The sequence below is a fragment of the Ahaetulla prasina genome, chromosome 2, assembly GCF_028640845.1.
Source record: "Ahaetulla prasina isolate Xishuangbanna chromosome 2, ASM2864084v1, whole genome shotgun sequence".
NCBI lineage: Eukaryota > Metazoa > Chordata > Lepidosauria > Squamata > Colubridae > Ahaetulla > Ahaetulla prasina.
In genome coordinates this window covers 171,658,246-171,677,685 of record NC_080540.1, presented here as the reverse complement: position 1 = coordinate 171,677,685, position 19,440 = coordinate 171,658,246, and the positions used below count along the sequence as shown (strand labels likewise).

The 19,440-nt window shown below is 38.6% G+C and overlaps 1 protein-coding gene across 8 annotated transcripts in view; it reads left to right on the top strand.

The window, feature by feature from the left end:
* The window catches only part of GMIP (GEM interacting protein), a 100,173-nt gene that overhangs the window by 48,993 nt on the left and 31,740 nt on the right, over positions 1-19,440 (top strand). For all 8 annotated transcript variants that reach the window (XM_058167488.1, XM_058167489.1, XM_058167487.1 and 5 more), the window contains exons 3-11: positions 1,645-1,723; positions 8,812-8,875; positions 10,373-10,498; positions 10,822-10,886; positions 12,866-12,976; positions 13,282-13,362; positions 14,992-15,168; positions 18,283-18,420; positions 18,719-18,909. In XM_058167488.1, coding sequence (XP_058023471.1) covers positions 1,645-1,723; positions 8,812-8,875; positions 10,373-10,498; positions 10,822-10,886; positions 12,866-12,976; positions 13,282-13,362; positions 14,992-15,168; positions 18,283-18,420; positions 18,719-18,909 — 1,032 coding nt within the window. The remainder of the gene's footprint in view (positions 1-1,644; positions 1,724-8,811; positions 8,876-10,372; positions 10,499-10,821; positions 10,887-12,865; positions 12,977-13,281; positions 13,363-14,991; positions 15,169-18,282; positions 18,421-18,718; positions 18,910-19,440) is intronic.

The following is a 19,440-nucleotide window of genomic DNA, read 5'->3' as shown; positions in this document are numbered from 1 at the left end:
ATACCAGATTCATAGTCACTGTTGTCTATCCTAATAATGGTAATCACACTGGTGTTTATTTGCTGGTATATTTGTACAGGAAACTGAAAATAGATAGTGAGGCAGAGGTTGGTGAAGTCCATCATTTTGAGTAGTTGGATCTTAGTGTATTTGATTAGGTTGTGTGTGTGTGTATGTGTGTGTAGTGCTGCTGCCATAAATTTTTCAATAGTTCCAGGTTTATGGATATAAAGAGTGCTCTGACATTGAACCATAAAGCCATGATCTCCTCTTCTTACGTTATTAGGCCTTTGATTCTCTGTAGGTACAGTAGTGGGGAGTTGATAGAATATTTACTCCTCTCTGTAAGATGTCCAAGCTTTTTTGTTAGTTTTTTAGTGATGTTGTATGTTGGGGTCCCCAATAATGATAAGATTGCATGAAGAGATATGTCGGCCTTGTTTTTGATACCCATAAAAAAAGGCTAGAGGAGCCCACTGCCACTGTTCTTCTTTTGTGATTTGGCCTTTCATGATTAGGTTCTTCAGGGTTATCTTGAGAAGGTTGTCTCGTTTCTGTATTGGATTGGTTCTAACTGGAATACAGGTTATTTTGCCCTCCAGTAATTCATTGGCTTTTTTTATACATTGTGTTTTGTTCAGGATAACTGTAGTGTGGCCTTTTTTCTGCTGGGAGGATAATGATGGCTTGGTCTTTCTTTAGGCCATGCCATCACTAAAGCCATCTTTAGTTTCATCCTCTGCTTTGAGTTGGTTCTGATTCTGTGTTCTTCTGGTCTGTGGTATAATTGCATGCCTTATGTTTTCTTGGGTCTCTATGGAAAGCCCTTAGAAAATGCTGCTTCTAAGGCTGCCAAGAATTATAACTGATTAGCATCATCTATGTCAGTGATGGCTAACCATTTTTTCCTCGGGTGCCAAAAGTGCATGTGCATACGCGCGCGTTTCCCGCATGTGCGCCAGAGACCCGAAAATCAGCTGGCCGATGGGAGGTGCCACTGGGAGGCATGTGCACATGCGCAGTGGAGCTGAACTAGTTGATTTTTGCATGCCCGCAAAAATGGCTGCGCATGCCACCTGTGGCATGCGTGCCATAGGTTCGCCATCACAGATCTGTTTCATAGTTGAGGAGGAGGAGGATCACGAACACGAATGCTCACCTCAGATTAAATAAATGCCAGCATTGCCTAGATAACCTCAAGAACCAACTGGAACAAACCATGTTCCCCAAACACACTAAAATGCTGACAATCACCATCAAGACTACATCCCTAAGACAAACTGGAAAAAAGAAAGCGAAAGTCCAAACCAAACTGCTCAAGCTAAATCCCATAAGCAAAGAGGTACCTGAACTGGAATGAATTGTCAATATATGTTCAGAGACTCACTATCCATTGCAAAATGCAATGTCGTACAGAAAAGCCTCAATTGTAACATATATGGTGCTATGGCTGAGGTAAATTGAGATGAAAAGAATCCTAGAGGATAATAAATAGAGAAGGACTCGCTGTCCTACATTAGGGCTCAATTCTGTCTCCCAGCTTTACATAATGGTATGAGCCGTTCAGTGCTGTTTTGTACTAATGAAGAACAGTGCATTTTGCCTTTTAAGTAATTTGTCCTATTGATTTTTTCCAATTTCTAGGGCAATTGAAATGTTTAGTGATGATGCTGATGACAACAACAGGGATGAATCTTCAAACCCACAGCCAGAAATAGTACAGGTAGAAATAAAAGTTATCTTAATTCTGACAAATAGTATTAACAATATGTGCTTCTAAGCTTTGTGTCATCTGAGAAAGAACAAATATATATATGTATGTATGTCTTTGGTTATTCAGGTTTTCTCCCGCGTAAAATTGGAAGTGTCTTGGCGTCGTTTCGATGAAGTCTCATTCGTCATCTTCAGGCTGGTGTTATCAGCTTCGTGCTTCTAGGAGCAATGTGTGATCACAGCTGTTTCTTCCTTTTAACTGCTAATGGGGGTTTGAACTGATTGGTTGGGGGTTTGGCTGTGCTCTGATTGGATGGTGGGGTTGGCTGTGCTCTGATTGGATGGGGGTGTGTTCTGTTTGGGGGGGCTTGGTTGTGTTCAGGTTAGTCTGAGTTGCAGGGGGATTTGAGTTGGTGAGCTGCATTGCTGTTGTTTGGCTTCATGTTCGTGGTCGTGCTACATCTTCATGGTGGGTGTCAGTCTGCTGCATGAGCATGACCACGAACGCAAAGCCAAACAACAGCAATGCAGCTCACCAACTGAGCACTCAGAAGCACGAAGCTGAAGGCTGAAGATGACGAATGAGACTTCGTCGAAACGTCGCCAAGACACTTCCAATTTTACACGGGAGAAAACCCGAACAACCAAAGACCTATATACAAACACCCGTGAAAACCTCAGAAAACACATATATATATATATATATATATATATATATATATATATATATATATATATATATATATAAATATATATATATATATATATATATATATATATATATTTTCCTTTGCAAGATAAATTTCACGATCTGACCCAGCTGTGGGTTTGGCAGGGATATACAATTTTCTTTAGGAAAATACGCTTGCCACATCTAGTTGGTGACATATTTCTTTAAATACTTTTTTTCAGTTATAACTATTATCACACATGTATCTGCTAATAGGACTGTGTCACATGTATTTATGTATTGAGGTGATGAAATCTGGAAGTATTCAGCTGCTCTTGGGAGTCCTTAATTGATAAAAGATGGAAAAGTTGGGCACTGCATAGTATTTTTGCATGTCTGTCTCTATCAGTTTCTCACATGTGTAACCTCAGTAGCTTTCTTATTTATAGAATTAGAAATGGTGAGATACACTTTCCCTTTTTTCCCCCAAATTGCTTTCAAATTAGGCTAGTGCAGGGGCACAGGTGTCAAACTTGCTGCGTCAAGTTGCCGTCACATGACATTTTGCGACATTTTTCCCATTTGCAGAGCAGTGGTGGGCGTGGCCTATGTGTGACGCATCCGGCCCACGGGCTGCCAGTTTGACACCCTGATCTAGTGAGTTCGTTCCTGTGCTTGTGAGTGCAGGTAGTCCTCAACTTGCAACAGTTCATTTAGTGATCGTTCAAAATTGAACGAGCGCTGAATGAGCACTGAAAAAAGTGACTTATGACTATTTTTCACACTTATGACCATTGCAGCATTCCCATGGTCATGTGATTTACATTCAGATGCTTGACAACCGATTCATATTTATGACAGTTGCAGTGTTCCAGGAGCACATGATCATCTTTTGTGACCTTCTGACAAGCGAAGTCAATGGGGAGGCCAGATTCCCTTAACAACCAGGTTACTAACGTATCAACTGCAGTGATTCACTTAACAAATGTCTTAGTAACAGAAATTTTGGGCTCAATTGTGGTCGTAAGTCGAGGACTATCGGTAGTCAACCATAAAACAAAAAGAGCTCTAGTTGGTCATCATTTTCTACTGAGCCGTTAGCTAGCTCAGACTGAGCAGTGATTGGCTGAATGCAATCTGAGCATCTGTGGACTTCCAAGTGCATGGACCAAGCAAATACGTTAAGCATATTTTTAGACAATGAACAAATGCATAGAAGGACTGTCAAATGGGAAGGCTGATAACATGGGGGACTTCAAAATGTATCATCCTCATTGGTGGCCAGCAATGCAAATTCATTTTATTTAAAATATGTTGATTTGCTTTTTTTACTTTAAAAGCCCATAAAATGCTTTCAGACTAATAAGTCATAAAAGTTAAGTATGTCTTACCCTCCACCTAAGATAGGAAAATCTTCTCTCTGGAATTCTATCAGTGACTGATCAGGATTTTAAAAACATCATCCAAGTTGGTCAGAAGGGGAAGCAGAATAATTTATAAATTGCACATCTGGAATTTTTGTTATTTCGTTTGAATGCCTTTTATTCTGATGTTTTCATATTGATATACTGAATTGGCATTTGGCCTGTAACAACATGATTTACTCATATATTCAAACTTTAGGAATACGATTAATTAAGCAGGAAAAATTAGTTGTTATCCAGAATTCCATAAAAGGCTAAAATATAGATTTACAGTGGGGTAAAAAAGTATTTAGTCAGCCACCAGTTGTGCAAGTTCTCCCACTGAAAAAGATGAGAGAGGCCTGTAATTGTCATTATAGGTATACCTCAACTAAGAGAGACAACATGAGAAAACACATCCAGAAAATCACATTGTCTGATTTGTAACGAATTTATTTGCAAATTATGGTGGAAAATAAGTATTTGGTCACCAACAAACAAGCAAGATTTCTGGCTCTCACAGACCTGTAACTTCTACTTTAAGAGGCTCCTCTGTTCTCCACTCATTACCTTTATTAATGGTACCTGTTTGAACTTGTTATCAGTATAAAAGACACCTGTCCACAGCCTCAAACAGTCACACTCAAAATTCCACTATGGTGAAGACGAAAGAGCTGTCGAAGGACACCAGAAACAAAATTGTAGACCTGCATCAGGCTGGGAAGACTGAATCTGCAATAGGCAAGCAGCTTGGTGTGAAGAAATCAACTGTGGGAGCAATAATTAGAAAATGGAAGACATACAAGACCACTGATAATCTCCCTCAATCTGGGGCTCCACGCAAGATTTCACCCCGTGGGGTCAAAATGATCACAAGAACGGTGAGCAAATATCCCAGAATCACACGGGGGGACCTAGTGAATGACCTACAGAGAGCTGGGACCAACGTAACAAAGGCTACCATCAGTAACACACTACACCGCCAGGGACTCAGATCCTGCAGTGCCAGACGTGTCCCCCTGCTTAAGCCAATACATGTCCGGGCCCGTCTGAAGTTTGCTAGAGAGCATTTGGATGATGCAGAAGAGGATTGGGAGAATCTCATATGGTCAGATGAAACCAAAGTAGAACTGTTTGGTAGAAACTCAACTCGTCGTGTTTGGAGGAGAGAGAATGCTGAGTTGCATCCAAAGAACACCATACCTACTGTGAAGCATGGGGTGGCAACATCATGCTGTGGGGCTGTTTCTCTGCAAAGGGACCAGGACGACTGATCCGTGTAAAGGAAAGAATGAATGGGGCCATGTATCCTGAGATTTTGAGCGCAAACCTCCTTCCATCAGCAAGGGCATTGAAGATGAAACGTGGCTGGGTCTTTCAGCATGACAATGATCCCAAACACACTGCCCGGGCAACGAAGGAGTGGCTCCGTAAGAAGCATTTCAAGGTCCTGGAGTGGCCTAGTCAGTCTCCAGATCTCAACCCCATAGAAAACCTTTGGAGGGAGTTGAAAGTCCATGTTGCCCAGCGACAGCCCCAAAACATCACTGCTCTAGAGGAGATCTGCATGGAGGAATGGGCCAACATACCAGCAACAGTGTGTGAAAACCTTGTGAAGACGTACAGAAAACGTTTGACCTCTGTCATTGCCAACAAAGGATATATAACAAAGTATTGAGATGAACTTTTGATATTGACCAAATACTTATTTTCCACCATAATTTGCAAATAAATTCATTACAAATCAGACAATGTGATTTTCTGGATGTGTTTTCTCATGTTGTCTCTCCTAGTTGAGGTATACCTATGATAACAATTACAGGCCCCTCTCATCTTTTTCAGTGGGAGAACTTGCACAACTGGTGGCTGACTAAATACTTTTTTACCCCACTGTATGTGACTAATTTGATTGGGGTTAGATGGGAAGAATATCATTTTGTTTGGGTTTTTTTTTATTATTCAAAAAGTTTTACAGAAAATTCCCCCCCTTACCCCCCCTCCCCCCTCCCTTCACAACCCCCCTCCCCCCCCCCGACTTCCCGGAACGAGCACAAAGTATAGTTAAAATAAAACAAACATATGCTAAAAATTTCGTCCCAACTTAATTATACCCCTACAATCATCAATTCCTAACTTCCCCAAAACAATCAAAATAATACATCATAATCATTCAAAACAGTCTGATAACTCTTAGTCTGATATCTACTTTGAATATAGTCAATCCATTTTTTCCATTCCTTTAAGTATCTTTCTTGCGTATTGTCTTTCAAAAAGGCTGATATCTTCGCCATCTCAGCCAAATTGGCAACTTTCAATATCCATTCTTCTATTGTAGGTACTTCTTTTTTCTTCCAGTATTGTCCTATTAGTAATCTTGCTGCTGTTATTAGATTTAAAATCAATTTAGTCTCAATTACTGTACAGTCCATAATAAATCCCCACAGAAAAATTACGGCAGGAACTTTATCTTCTTTTCAAAACATTTTGTAAAATCCACCAAATTTTTATCCAAAAGGCCTTTATATCCTTACAAGTCCACCAAATGTGAAAATATGTAGCGTCATCACAATTACATCTCCAACATTTTGCTTGCATATCTGGATACATACACGATAATTTTTTAGGATCTAAATGCCATCTATAAAACATTTTATAAAATTTTCCTCAGATTCTGTGCCTGCGTGAATTTAACATTTCTAACCCAAATTTTTCCCAAGTTTCCAATAATATTGGCTCCTGAAAATTTTGTGCCCACTTTATCATACAGTCCTTTACCAAGTCCCTTTCAGAATCTATTTCAAGTAACACATTATACAATCTCTTTATATGCTCCTGAGACTGATTTCTAATTTGCTTTACCAAATTTCCCTCGTTCTGCTCTATACCAATTTTCTGATCTTCCTTCCATCTAGCACGTAGTTGCTCATATTGAAACCAAGTATAATTTTTCCCTTCTTCTTTTAATACGTGCAGAGATTTTAATTGCAAATTACCTCTTTCAGTATACAAAAGATCTTTATATGTAATCATTTCCTGATTCTGTTCTATATTTATATTCTCTATTGTATGTCTAGGACTTGCCCATATAGGAACCTTATAATTTAGTTTATAAGAGTATTTTTTCCAAACACATGAAGAGCAGTCCTTAACACATGATTTTTAAAGGCCTTATCCACTTTTTGTCATAAATTAAATATGCATGCCATCCATATAGCAAATCATAACCTTCTATATTCAAAATTCTTTCCTCCGTTAAATTAAACCAATCACTTATTGCAGAGAGCAGCTGCTTCATAGTATAATTTAAAATTGGGCATTTTAAACCTCCCTTTCCGAGAATCTTGAATTATTTTCATTTTAACCCTAGCTTTTTACCTTCCCATATAAATTAGTTAATTCCCTTCTGCCATTCCTCAAGATTCTTATCTTTCTTAATTATTGGTATCATCTGAAAGAGGAATAAAAATCTAGGTAAAACATTCATTTTAATAGCAGCTATTCTCCCCAGCAAAGATAATTGCAATTTTTTTCCAAACAATCAACTCCTTCTGAACTTTTTGCCATAAAACCTCATAATTATTCTTATACAATTTCACATTTGACGATGTAATATAGACCCCTAAGTATTTAACCTTCTTTACAATTTCAAATCCTGTTATTTCCTCTAGTTTTTCTTTCTGTTGTCTGACCATATTTTTTATTATCACTTTTGTCTTTTTCTGATTTACCTTAAACCCTGAAACCTTCCCATATTGATCAATTATTTCCAACAATGATTTACTAGAATTTATAGGGTTTGTTAAAGTAATCACCAGGTCATCTGCAAAAGCTCTCAGCTTATATTCATGTTGTCTAACTTTAATTCCCTCTATCTCCTTGTATTTTATCCAATAATGGTTCTAGAGTTAAAATAAACAATAATGGTGATAAAGGACGTCCCTGTCTTGTTCCTTTCGCAATCTTAAAAGGTTCTGTTAAGCTACCATTGATTATAATCTGTGCTGTTTGCTCTCCATAAATTGCCCTAATTATTCTTGTAAAACCATCTCCAAATTGCATCTTTTCTATTAATTTAACTAAAAAATCCCAATGCAATCGATCAAAAGCTTTCTCTGCATCGAGAAAAATAAATGCTGCTGGAATAAAAATTTTCTTTTCTAAATACTCCAGTAAATTAACAATCTGCCTAACATTATTCCTCATCTGTCTCCCTTTTATAAATCCAGATTGATCATTATGAATTCTTTGCTGCAAAATCAACATTAATCTATTAGCTATTATTTTAACAAAAATCTTATAATCATTATTTAAAAGTGAGATTGGCCTATAGTTCCCAGGTTTAGAACAATCCTGTTCCTCTTTTGGTATCAATGAAATAAAAGAGGTTCTCCATGACGGGGGAATTCCCCCTCCTAATTGTATCTGATAAATAATTCCTTAAGTGGACCTAACATCTCATCCTGTAAATTCCTATAATAACTAACTGTAAGCCCATCCGTACCAGGAGTTTTCCCCATTTTTAATTGTTTAATTACCAAAATAATTTCTTCAGAGGTTATAGGCCGGTTCAGTTCATCCTTTTGTTCTAAAGTTAAATTTTTAACCTTATATTCCTTCAAATAATTATCAATATCCCTGTTCAATATATTATCTTTAAGATATAAATTTGTATAATATTCTAAAAAAGCTTTTTTAATTTTATCCTGTTGATATCTCTCTTTGCCTTTATATTCTATTTTTTCTATAGTACGTTGTTTTTGTCTTTTCCTTAAGGTGTATGCTAACAACCTACCAGGTCTATTTACATTACAAAAAGTATTATGTTTGGCATATTGTATATTTGTTGCCACCTGATCAGCCATTATCATATTAAATTGATTCTGTAATAACTTTATTGCATCTTCATTTTGTTTGTTTATCGAATTAATGCATAGTCATATCGTCTATCAAAAGTGTGTTTCATTTGGGATCTTTCCCGCTAAAATAATATTTTTTTAAAAAAATCCACATATTTTTATTTTGCAGACAGATGAACTTTTCTGTAAATATGAAAGAAATTTGGAAGCAGCAGATCCAGGAAATATGTCAGGTATCTATGGAAGAATTTAATTGAAATATTTGGCATGAATTTTGATTTCCATGATTTCATTTCATTTCAAAAAAACCATGTATTGGTTTTTGCTGGTACTTTGCCATTGAAGATGGTGGAATAAAAGTGTTACAGACCGTTGCCCTCAAATCCTACATTTGGATTCCAGGTCACATATTGACTATTTTGGAAAGCTGGAGTAGTCAAAGCTTCAGTCTGATCAGCAGCAACTTATGAAGGTCTTAGTTTGATGACTAAAGGTGTTGTCAAAGAAATTATAAAGTATCTTGATTATCATTTATCTTATCTTTTATCTTTTCTTTTATGTACTCTGAGAGAGTATGCACCAAGACAAATTCCTTCTGTGTCCAATCACACTTGGCCAATAAAGAATTCTGTTCTGTTCTGTTCTATTCTATTCTGTTCTATTCTATTCAAAAAATAAAGCTGTATAATATTTTTACCAATAGCCTACTACCACCTGAACAAAATGGCAGCCTGCTCGTCCAGAATTGTTATGAGTTGGGCAGCTTTTGTGAAGGTGATTTGTAAATAAATAATTTACATTAGGATAATTCTGTTTTTTGTTCTGTGATTACCAAAAGTGTAGTCTAATATATCTCCAAAAAGCACCACGTTGGGGACCAAATAAGAACTTCTGATCAGGGCCAAGAAGAGTTAGAATGTTTGCAAAGGAGACTTTTGTTATGAACTGTCTCTGTTTCAGTCACGTATTAAGGTTCAGACAAGATTTTTCAGCTAGAAAGCCAGATTGAAAGGCAGGAAGAAACTGTATTTTGGAGCGGTGAATTGAGGGCAGTTTCAAATAATTTATACAGATCAGGAGGCCTGTGCAGAAGATAACAAGGCTTCTAGAAATAAAAGGATTGATGGGGAGGAAAGCAAGATCAAGCAGTGGAAAAGGATGGAGGTGTATTGTCACAGTGACCATTTAAAACAGAAGAAATTACAAAGATGAAAAGGGGAAGTAATGAGTCTCTGAGGAAAATGGGGGCAGAGAAAGATTGCTATAGAAGGCTTACAGTTAGCCCCAGAAGGCTTAGAGTTTTCCATAAAACTGGGTTTACACAGTGTATTAAGACATAAACCAGTTTACAAACTATAACAAATGTGTTCACAGATGCTAAAGCTTGTAAACGATATGAAGGCTTGCTTCAGTGTATGAATCTAGCCAGAGTAGTTCTGCATTCAGGTCTAGGATTCAAATATGTTTGTCCTGAATATCCCTGACACAAGAAACTTACTCAGATTGTGAGATCTTTGGCCTTCCAGGGACTGCTGAATTGCAGTAAACACCTTCAGCCAATATATGTAATGGTGAGAGATTTGCAAGTTATGGTTCAGCAACAGCTAGAAGGGCACAGTTTTCTGTTTGGGCAATAAGAAATTCTGAAACTGTTAATAGGCCAGCCCTTCGTCAATGAAAATACTGATTTCATTGGCTGTGTTCTAAAATCAACCTGTTAATTTTCTCAGTTGAAGAAGCTGATGAGATGCTGTTCAAATGTGAAGGTGGTGTAGAAGCAGCCCTAAGGTATGCCAAAATGTGGTGCAAATACATCAAGGAGCTGTTGAACTGGATAGACAAACGTATTACTTATGGTAAGTATATATATTTTTTGTCAACATCTATGCTTTATAGAAATTTGGCAGATGATTTTGACCTCGTCATTCTTCCCCTCATAGATTACCTATTCAGATAATATACTTCCAGATTTCTTCAGTAAAGAGACTGTCCCCCAGGCCATCATGAGATCAAGGAAGCAGAATTTTGCATTAGAGTGGGTGCACTACTTACAAACTTTGCCACAAAGACAGATTTCCAAAATTTTGAGGTTTTATCCAGCTCAGCAGAAATAAGCTTCCTGCTCTTATCATGGGTTTCTGATGGAGATTCAATCCCTTCATGTGTTGGTTGTTTGCAGAAATTGAATTTGCAAAGAACATTCTGAAGATAGCCGAAACTGGAAGAAATATCATTTTTTCTCAGGTAATGGTTCCATTTTCTCTTCTGTGCGTTCATTTGCAATCCATATCAAGCTACTTTCCTGCAAATGTTACGGAGTTTGTACACAAACACAAACATTTTCTTTTTAAATCATCCTTTATATTTATGGGCAGGAATGTAGACATCTCATTTTCAGGCCCCACTTTAATAACAATCTTAATAATGAATTTATCCCTAAATCACAGAAATATAGGCAACAATTATTTACATAGAAATTAACATGTATTAAAATGTCCCATTGTAGTTGTTGAGGCAAAATGCACTTTACCCTCATAAAAAGATAACATGTGACCAAAACATTGGATGAAACATTTTAAATAAATGTATGTGCTCTTGATAAATCAAAAGCCTTTTACCAATGATGTTTTAAGTATTATTTACATTTAACAGTAAGAGAGTTTAACTTACGTAACTAAGAAAGCTAAGTAACATTCAGCCACGTTCTATCACAGAGTTTCCCAAAGAGATCAATACTCCCCGACTTACAAACATTTGGTTAGTGGGTAGTTTGAAAGTGGTCTAGGTTTCATAAAACTTCATACTGTCAGGTTTACTTCATTATATGGCAGTTGCTGTCAACCATTGTCTTAACAAAAGAAATTTGATCTCTGAGAAGCACCAGTGTTAGTGATACACAGAAAATTTAATCAAGTATCCTTGTTCCACATATTAAGATGTCAGCATAAACTATGTCTTATGCATAAGCACTGAGTCTAATGCAGGGGTCCTCAACGCCCGGGCCATGGCTCTCTACTGGGCCATGAGTTGTTCAAAACTGCCTGAAGCAGCGGGAGAGCGTGTGCACACACACTCTATTTGCATGAATGGCGGGTATGCATGCACACCGCTTGTGCAAATGGGTCTGCGCACACACATGTTGTCGTGTCCCACTCCTCCTCTGACGGCCGAGTCAGGGAAGTCCGTATCAAGCGTGCTTCTGGAGCTTTGCCAAAGTCCTATCAGAGTCCTCAGGGCAGGCAGGAATCCAAGGTGTGACTTCAGCAATCCAGATTAGACTTTGCCTGACTCAGAGAATGCCAGAAAGCAGATCCTTTATATAGGCGTGTGTGGGGTGTGGCTCCATGACTCAGCACTTATCCAGGCCTGCCCCTCCCTTCCTTTTGCTGACGTCGCCTCTCCATTCTCCGGAAGTGTGGATCTATCCATTGCATCATTTCGTCTCCAGCTGTTGGTAATCCCAGCTCGTGGCTGGCTTCAGGCGCACATGCTATCGGAGGGAGGTTTCTTTGTTCAGTTTGTCCGGGCATGGTGCCAGGGCTGGGGGCTGGAGGCATGCCAGGACATTCTTCTGTACTATCAGCGTCCGGCAGGAGATAAGAGGGGCCCGGCTGCGGTGGGGGGAGCGAGCGAGGCACAACACATGTGCTTGCCTGCGGCTCGCGCAGAACCATCCATTCTCCTCCCTCCCACCAGTCCACAAAGCCGGAAAGGTTGGGGAACTCTGGCCTAGTGAGTTCCCTAGGCTAACAAATGACTGCTATGGAAACAGGCCTCAACTACCCAAGACTCATGCCAAGGATCAAAAGCCTCAAGTTTAAACCATTGAGAATGTGTACTTCCTTTCCTTTCACCTTTGCACTGCAGTGAGAAGCAGCTGTTGTGTGTGTGTGTTGCTTCGTTCTTGTCTCCTATATGAATTCTAATCTATACTAATCCCAGGTGTGAAGCCTGGTATTGTGGCAATGGCATTGAGTGCAGAAGGAAAACACTATACCAGGGGTCTCCAAACTTGGCTCTTTTAAGACTTGTGGACTTCAACTCCCAGAGTTCCTGAGCCAGCAAAGTTTTAAAAGAGCCAAGTTTGCAGACCCCTGCACTATACTATAAAAAATGAAAAGGGATGTGTGTTACTACTTTGAATGCTGGATCTGACAGAGAGCCTGGGAATGACTATCTCCATGACTGTTCTAGCATGTTGATCAATACTTTTGTCTCCCCAGAATGGTATGCCTCTCCAGGGCCTCTATACCATGGTCATGGAGCATGACATAAAGGCAGGGAATGTAGCTATCGAAACAGCTGGAACATTGCATCTGAGAGAATATTATGAGGTACATCATTTTTCTGATTTAGATAAAAGCACCGCTATGCAAGAGCAACAATTTCAAATGCCCCATGAGTCTATGAGACTAGAATCTTGCTCCTAAAGAGATTGTGGCTGGAAGAACTGTATTTGAAGAAGATGGGGGCCGGAAATAGAAATGTAATGTTAAAACTGAGGGCATTGGTTTGATTAATTTTCTGCAAGCACTCATGTTAATTCAGCGTATGGTGGTGGTTTTTTCCACCCTGAATTCTTGCTTAATACTACATTCTCTCCTGCTATCTACACCTAACAGTCCTCTTTCTTTTGTAGCCTCTTTGGGCCAAAAGGAATGAAATTGAGAAATGGCGGAAGGAATTCAAAGATCAGTGGCAGAAAGAACAGAAAAGGATGGTAAGAGCAGATGAAGTTGCAAACAGACAGATATGCATGGGCCAAAGGTGTTAAAGTGCTATAAATGCTGCTATACATTCAGGATTTTAAATAAATTTCTGGGCACTGGAAGTTCAGTTGGGAGATAGATTAGGAAAACCTTCTTTAGGGAGACTGGGAGTTTTTATCCTAGAAAGTACCAGTAGGGAAAAGAATGGACAAAGGGTCACATCAACCAGGGGTGAAATATTCCCGGTTCAGACTGGATTGGCTGATTAGGTAGCGATGGCAGCGGGTGGTTTGGAGAACCGGTAGCAAAAATCCCTCTCCCCCCCCCACCCTTTTCTTCTACTTACGAAGATATAGATGAAAACACATAAATGGTAAACTACCAAATTCTACTTATCCATCCATGGCAAGTGTAAATGGTTGATGCCAAAATGAACTTTCCAAATCTAGGTTGGAATATGGCTTTTACATCAATGTTCGTATCCAGGTTATGACAGTTAATGTAAAGATTGACAAAAGTTGATTTAGATACTTGTTTTAGTTTTTTGTTTGCTAAAGTGCAATTCTCTTGTATGGGTTTGTCAAGATCTGCAAACTTATGATTTCTAAAAATATTAAACATGGTTTTAAAAATGAAAAAGTATCAAGCATAGATTGACACTGTGAGGCTGAATTAGGTATGACACCCAAAATGAGGAAACTGTACTTTTTTTTAACACACACATTGGATTTTGAAGTCCACTTAGAATACAAGTAGTCCTTGACTTATGACCATAACTGAGCCCCAAATTTTTATTGCTAAGTGAGACATTTCTTAAGTGAGTTTTGCCCCATTTTATGACCTTTCTTGTCACAGTTGTTAAGTGAATCACTGCAGTGGTTAACTTAGTAATACGGTTGTTAAGTGAATCTGGCTTCCCATTGACTTTGCTTGTCAGAAGGTCTCAAAAGGTGATCGTGTAACAGTCATAAATATGAGTCAGTTGCCAAGCATTTGAATTTTGATCACATGACCATGCGGATGCTGCAATGGTCATGAGTGGAAAATAGTCATAAGTCACTTTTTTCGGGCCGTGGTAACTTTGAACAGTCACTAAATGAACTCAATTTCATTGAGGGCCGCATCAGGGTTATTGGGAAGTTAGGGTGGGTGTGGCCAGCTTGACGTCACTTATATCTCGCATGCGGCCTTCCCAAGCGCCGTTTTCCCTGGCAGAGGCACCGCGGGCCAGTGCCCCACTGTTTCCAGGGTGGCCCCACAGGCCAGATCTAAGCATTCCTGTGCTACAAGAATTACACTTTAAGCCTCAAAAAATAGAATAACTTAGGACATTTATTATTAACATTATTACTGAGTCCTGGGACAGACTACCCTTTGGTTTTTTTTTGGAGAAATTCATGCCAGCTGCAGATAGCCATGTGACATAAAACTGGATGAAAACCATGGGGATCCTGCAATGGTCGTAAATGTGAAAAACAGTCATAAGTCACTTTTTTTCAGTGGCGTAACTTTGAATGGTCACTAAGTGAACTGCTGTAAGTCAAGGACTACCTGTACTACAAATAATTCAAAAAGGCATTCAAAAGCAAAGCCTATGGTAGAGCTACTGCCCAACAACAGTTTGCCTCCTCTCATTGCAGAATGATTCCTTGTCATCGATGCGCAAATCTCGCCTCCATTACCTCCAGCGCTGTGAGGATTTGGAAAAAGCCAAAGTGCAAAGTGCCAAAGCAGAAGAAGAGTTCCAGGCTATCACAAGTAGTGGAAACAAGCAATTGGAAAAACGGCGGCGTTATCGAGATGAGGCTCAGTTGAAGGTATTGGTCTTGGGACTTCAAAGTTAAATGCTCTGCCTCTTCAATCAGGTCTCTGTTAGGTTTCAGAATTCAGGTCCTTGTGACAGCAAGGAAATAATATAGCAATGTATGGGGAAGACACAGAAATGATTACAGCTTTTTGTAAGCTTGCTGTGGACTTTTGCTGTTGCCGACCACATATTTATCTGGATGCCAAGGATACAGATATGGGAAAGTGCCATGTAGTAAAAGTTTGTTAACTCATCGGAAGTGATTTTTGAGATGAAATAAAAAATAACAGCTCCTGAACATAAAGAGTCGTACCATTAATTGTTCTGATTCTTGACTTCCGCAGATACTGCTCAAGTCATTTGACCTGCCATAGTTTTGTCAGGCCAGTAGTCTCAAAGGTGCTTTTTCAAAAGGCAACTGGACTATGTTTTTTTCCTTGAGGAAGAAGATGTTTTGCTTCTCATCCAAGAGGTTTCATCAGTTCAGAACAGATGAAGCTTCTTGGATGAGAAGTGAAATGTCTTCTTCTTAAAGGAAAAAAAACATAGTCCAGTTGTGTTTTGAAAAAGCACCTTTGAGACAATCATGACCTGGATGACTGAACATCTCCATAAATACTATCAGGCCAGTATTTTGCCTCCTTTGCTGAAGTATCTCCCCACTTATGAACCTGTTAAAATTGATGTGAAAGATCTGGCCCCTTAATTTGTAATTGTGAATGGCCATTTGGGAATTCAAATGGATTTTGGGCCTCTATAAAGCCTTTTCTAATCCTTTGATAGGATGGAGTTTCTTTCTCATCATTCCTAGAGGTCTGTAAAGCTCCTTTTTAAATCAGTTTTTATTTTACTGGGTTTTCAAACCCCAGCTCAAGTTTTATTGGCATCTATTTTAGGATTACTTTCTGATTATAGTTGTTGCTTTTAACAACATTGATTTTTTTATTGTCGTTTTTATAATGTGAATGTGTTGTAACCTGCTCAGAGTCTTTTGAGTTGGATGATCTATTAGAATAGTTAAATAAATAAATGGTAGACAAAGCACTGAATTCCTCACAAGGTATACTTTCAAGAAACAAAACATGCTGCTTTTAATTCAGTAGAAAACAATGAATTCGACACTATGTGAGTTCAAACTGTTTGTTTGTTTAGCTAGCACATCATTTACTTTGTGGTGAACATTTTTCTTGTTGATGTTTTTTTGGATGCTGGGGGGAATGTATGTGATCAACGGAAAGTTGGAAGGAACCAAACTCTGGATTCTTGACTTTTCTCTAATGGAGGGACAATAAGCTTTTGTGGCTTAGAAATCAGTAATAGTTCCCCGAATGAGGTGAAATGTGGAACAAATTAAGTAGTCAAGACTGCGAAGCAGAGGTGGGTTTCAGCAGGTTCTGACCAGTTCTGGAGAACTGGTAGCGGAAATTTGGAGTAGTCCGGAGAACTGGTAAATACCACCTCTGACTGGCTCCGCCCCCATCTATTCTCTGCCTCCCAAGTCCCAGCTAATTGGGAAGAAATGGGGATTTTGCAATTTCCTTCCCCTGCCACGCCCACCAAAGCAAGCCCACCAAGCCCTGCCAGGCCCACCAAGCCACACCCACAGAACCGGTAGTAAAAAAATTTGAATCCCACCACTGGATAGATCTATATTTATAACAGAAGGAGATGATGATTTAGCAATAGTTGCAGACACCGGGTTAATTGCTCAAGGGACAATTGCCCAGCTGTCCACCAGTGAGAAGATTTGGAGTCTGGCTCAATATATTTGCTGCAATTCCATAGTCCCAAGCTGGAGGAATATTTTTTTTATTTTTTATTTATTTATTTGTCACAACAGTATATATAAGCATAAGCATAAGCATGAAATAACTATACGATATATAAGCATAAATATAATCATAAGTATGTAATAACTATATGAAATTGGATACAATCAAAGGGAACATTAGGACAGGAACGGTAGGCACACTGGTGCTCTTATGCACGACCCTTACAGACCTCTTAGGAATGGGGTGAGGTCAACAGTAGATAGTCTTTGGTTAAAGCTTTGGGGATTTTGGGAAGAGACAACGGAGTCAGGTAGTGTATTCCAGGCATTAACAACTCTGTTACTGAAGTCATATTTTCTGCAATCAAGATTGCAATCAAGCAATCAATCAAGATTGCAATCAAGATTGGAGCGGTTCACATTAAGCTTAAATCTATTGTGTGCTCATGTATTGTTGAAGATTGCATATGGTGAGGAAATGAACAGATTAAAAAGAGCAATATTTTTTATTTATTTATTTATAATTACATTTCTATACCGCACCATCTCCCGAAGGACTCAGGGCGGTTCACAGCCAAAATTAAAATACCCACACCAATACAATATAAATATAATAAATAACAATATTTAAAAACAATTAAAAACAAATATTTACTGGCCAAATCACTAGAATGGTTGAAGACCGATTAAAACCCATTAAAATTTTGCTAAAATATGTCTTAGGCTAGTCCCACTCGGTGAAATAATAAGGTCTTCAGTTCAATATGGTAGTTATGGAAATGACTTTCTAGCAAGTGATTCCGAAATCCAAATTTATTCCTGAGAGCTAAAACTGTACCCCTTCAGGTAAGGAATATAATGCTTGTCTGCACTGAGGAAGAATATGATTCTGCTGACTCTGGTTCTGTGATTTAGACTGAAGGAACAAGCACTATAATGATCATGAATAAGACTATCAGAATGTAATGATAATGGAGACTAGCAACTAAGTCCTGGAAACAACTGAGGTGAATCATCAAATCTTTGAAGAAATGGAGGACATTTCTAATGCCAGAGTGGATTAGTCCTATTGTAGTTTTTCTATTCAGAAATAAGCCATAAAGTGCCCAAAGGTAGGAAAACTGCCACAAATGCTGCAAATTTTATTTTATGTCAGAATGAACTGAACTGCACAAATGGTTTCAGTTGATCCCTAAAATAAATTATACAATATAGATGCTTCCTTATATTTGGGCGCATAACTGGCATTCACATCAGTTCTTACTGACATCCCCACTGTGAAGTACTTCAACTATTGGTATAACCAAGTCAACTTTTCCATTCCTTTCAGCAGTTTTTATTTCATGCACACAGGTTCAGGAATCAGAAGTCACATATAGAAGCTGTGTTTCTGAATCCAACAATCGTCGTCTCGAACTGAAAAAAGTCCGAGAGAGAATTATCTCTCACATTCGCAAGCTAATGTATCAAGGAGATGAAATGCTGGTGAGGGTAAGTTTGTGATTTATGATTAGATGTTTCTCTTGATTTCCTCCTTCACTTCCCAACTTCATTTTTCAAAGACAGGGTGAGAAATGGGAGGGTTCTCTCACTTCAACAGTTATTAAATAGGGGTGAACAGAATAGCCTACTTAAGTCAATTTAATGCACTCATAACTGAGACTGGTTGCATTTTCAAACTCTTACTACTGAAAGGTAAGTAGGGAAAATATTGTAATAGATTCTCCAGATGTCAACAATAATTCTAAATTCAAGGAAATGGATTCATTTTGTATGTGTACCTCTTCAGGTGTCCTTGAGGATGTTCAAGCTCCAGCATGCTCAAGCAGAACGGATTCCTGTAGGATACCAGAACCTGACTGAATTCTGCAAGCCCTACAAGATTGGTGAAAAATATCTCGAATTTATTCAAAAACTGCCCAAAAAAGAGCTTCCCATTGAGGTGTACAAATTTGAAGAATTTATACCAGCAGGGCAGAGGTAAGGAAGCATAGCCCTTTTTCTTCTGTCCTCTGACCCACCACCCATTCATGGACATTCCCATCCTCTTATCAGTCCCGATAGAAATTTCTTATTACATGGCCCTGAAGATTTACAGCAATGGGAAAACGTGTGTCTCTCCAGATGTTGATGAATTATACTGTAGCTCTCAGCATTCCTATCCACTGTAGCCAGTTGTGAAGAATGCTAGAAATTACAGGTTCCACAACAGCCTACAGGCTTCCCATCCCAAACGCCTATAGTTTTAGCATACGAAACATGCATGTTCCAGGATTCCTTTGATGGTAATCTCTATCAGTGACTGGCATATTGAAAGTTCAGATTAAGTGTTTTCAGGAGACAAGAGACAAAAAAAGTCTTCCAAGTTCTTTCAGTAATAACATCAATTATTTCTTGTACTTAACCTTTTTAGACCTAGTCATTTGATCAACATACACATTTTAGAAGAAGCTTCTTAAAGTCGTGATCATATATTCATGTGGTGATAATGCCATCATGGTTTGCCACTCC